General features: G+C 68.5%; 1 protein-coding gene across 1 annotated transcript in view; it reads right to left on the bottom strand.

The window, feature by feature from the left end:
* The window catches only part of LOC103907237 (S-adenosylmethionine synthase), a gene marked incomplete at both ends in the record, with an annotated part of 849 nt that extends 307 nt beyond the window's left edge, over nt 1-542 (bottom strand). Inside the window, 3 exons of the mRNA XM_009289378.2 lie at nt 4-147; nt 225-337; nt 420-542. Of these exons, the coding sequence (XP_009287653.2) occupies nt 4-147; nt 225-337; nt 420-542 (380 nt within the window). The remainder of the gene's footprint in view (nt 1-3; nt 148-224; nt 338-419) is intronic.
* Between the last annotated feature and the right edge of the window lie 83 nt (nt 543-625).

The following is a 625-nucleotide window of genomic DNA, read 5'->3' on the forward strand; positions in this document are numbered from 1 at the left end:
CACCTGTGTCTTGGAGTCGGGGCGGAGCCAGGGCAGGGTACCGTTACGCCGCAGCTCGGCAAGTTTGGCGTTCAGCTTGTGGGCCAGGACGATGGTGAGGGGCATGCACTCCTCCGTCTCGTCCGTGGCGTAGCCGAACATCAGGCCCTGCGGCAGAGGGGAGGGGGTGATGAAGCCACGACTCCTCCGGCTGAACCGCGGCGGGGGTGGGCGCAGGGACTCACCTGGTCCCCGGCGCCGATGTCCTCCTCGCTGCGGTCCAGGTGGACGCCCTGGGCGATGTCGGGCGACTGCTGCTCCAGGGCCACCAGCACGTTGCACGTCTTGTAGTCGAAGCCTGGGGCGGAGCGGAGGCCGCGGTGAGCCCGGCGCGCCGAACCCCACGCCGGCAACAAGCCGGTGACCCCCTCTGCACATACCTTTGGAGGAATCGTCGTAACCGATGTGCTTGATGGTGTCCCGGACCACTTTCTGGTAGTCGACGGCCGCCCGGGAGGTGATCTCCCCCGCCAGCAGGATCATCCCCGTCTTCGCCACCGTTTCTGAAGGGAAAGAGGAGGACGTCAGCGCCGGCGTCGCCAACCCAGCGCCGGCGTCGCCCCGTGTCCCCGGGGAGCGACTCACC

The sequence above is a fragment of the Aptenodytes forsteri genome, unplaced genomic scaffold (assembly GCF_000699145.1).
Source record: "Aptenodytes forsteri isolate BGI_AS27 unplaced genomic scaffold, ASM69914v1 Scaffold2106, whole genome shotgun sequence".
Lineage (NCBI taxonomy): Eukaryota > Metazoa > Chordata > Aves > Sphenisciformes > Spheniscidae > Aptenodytes > Aptenodytes forsteri.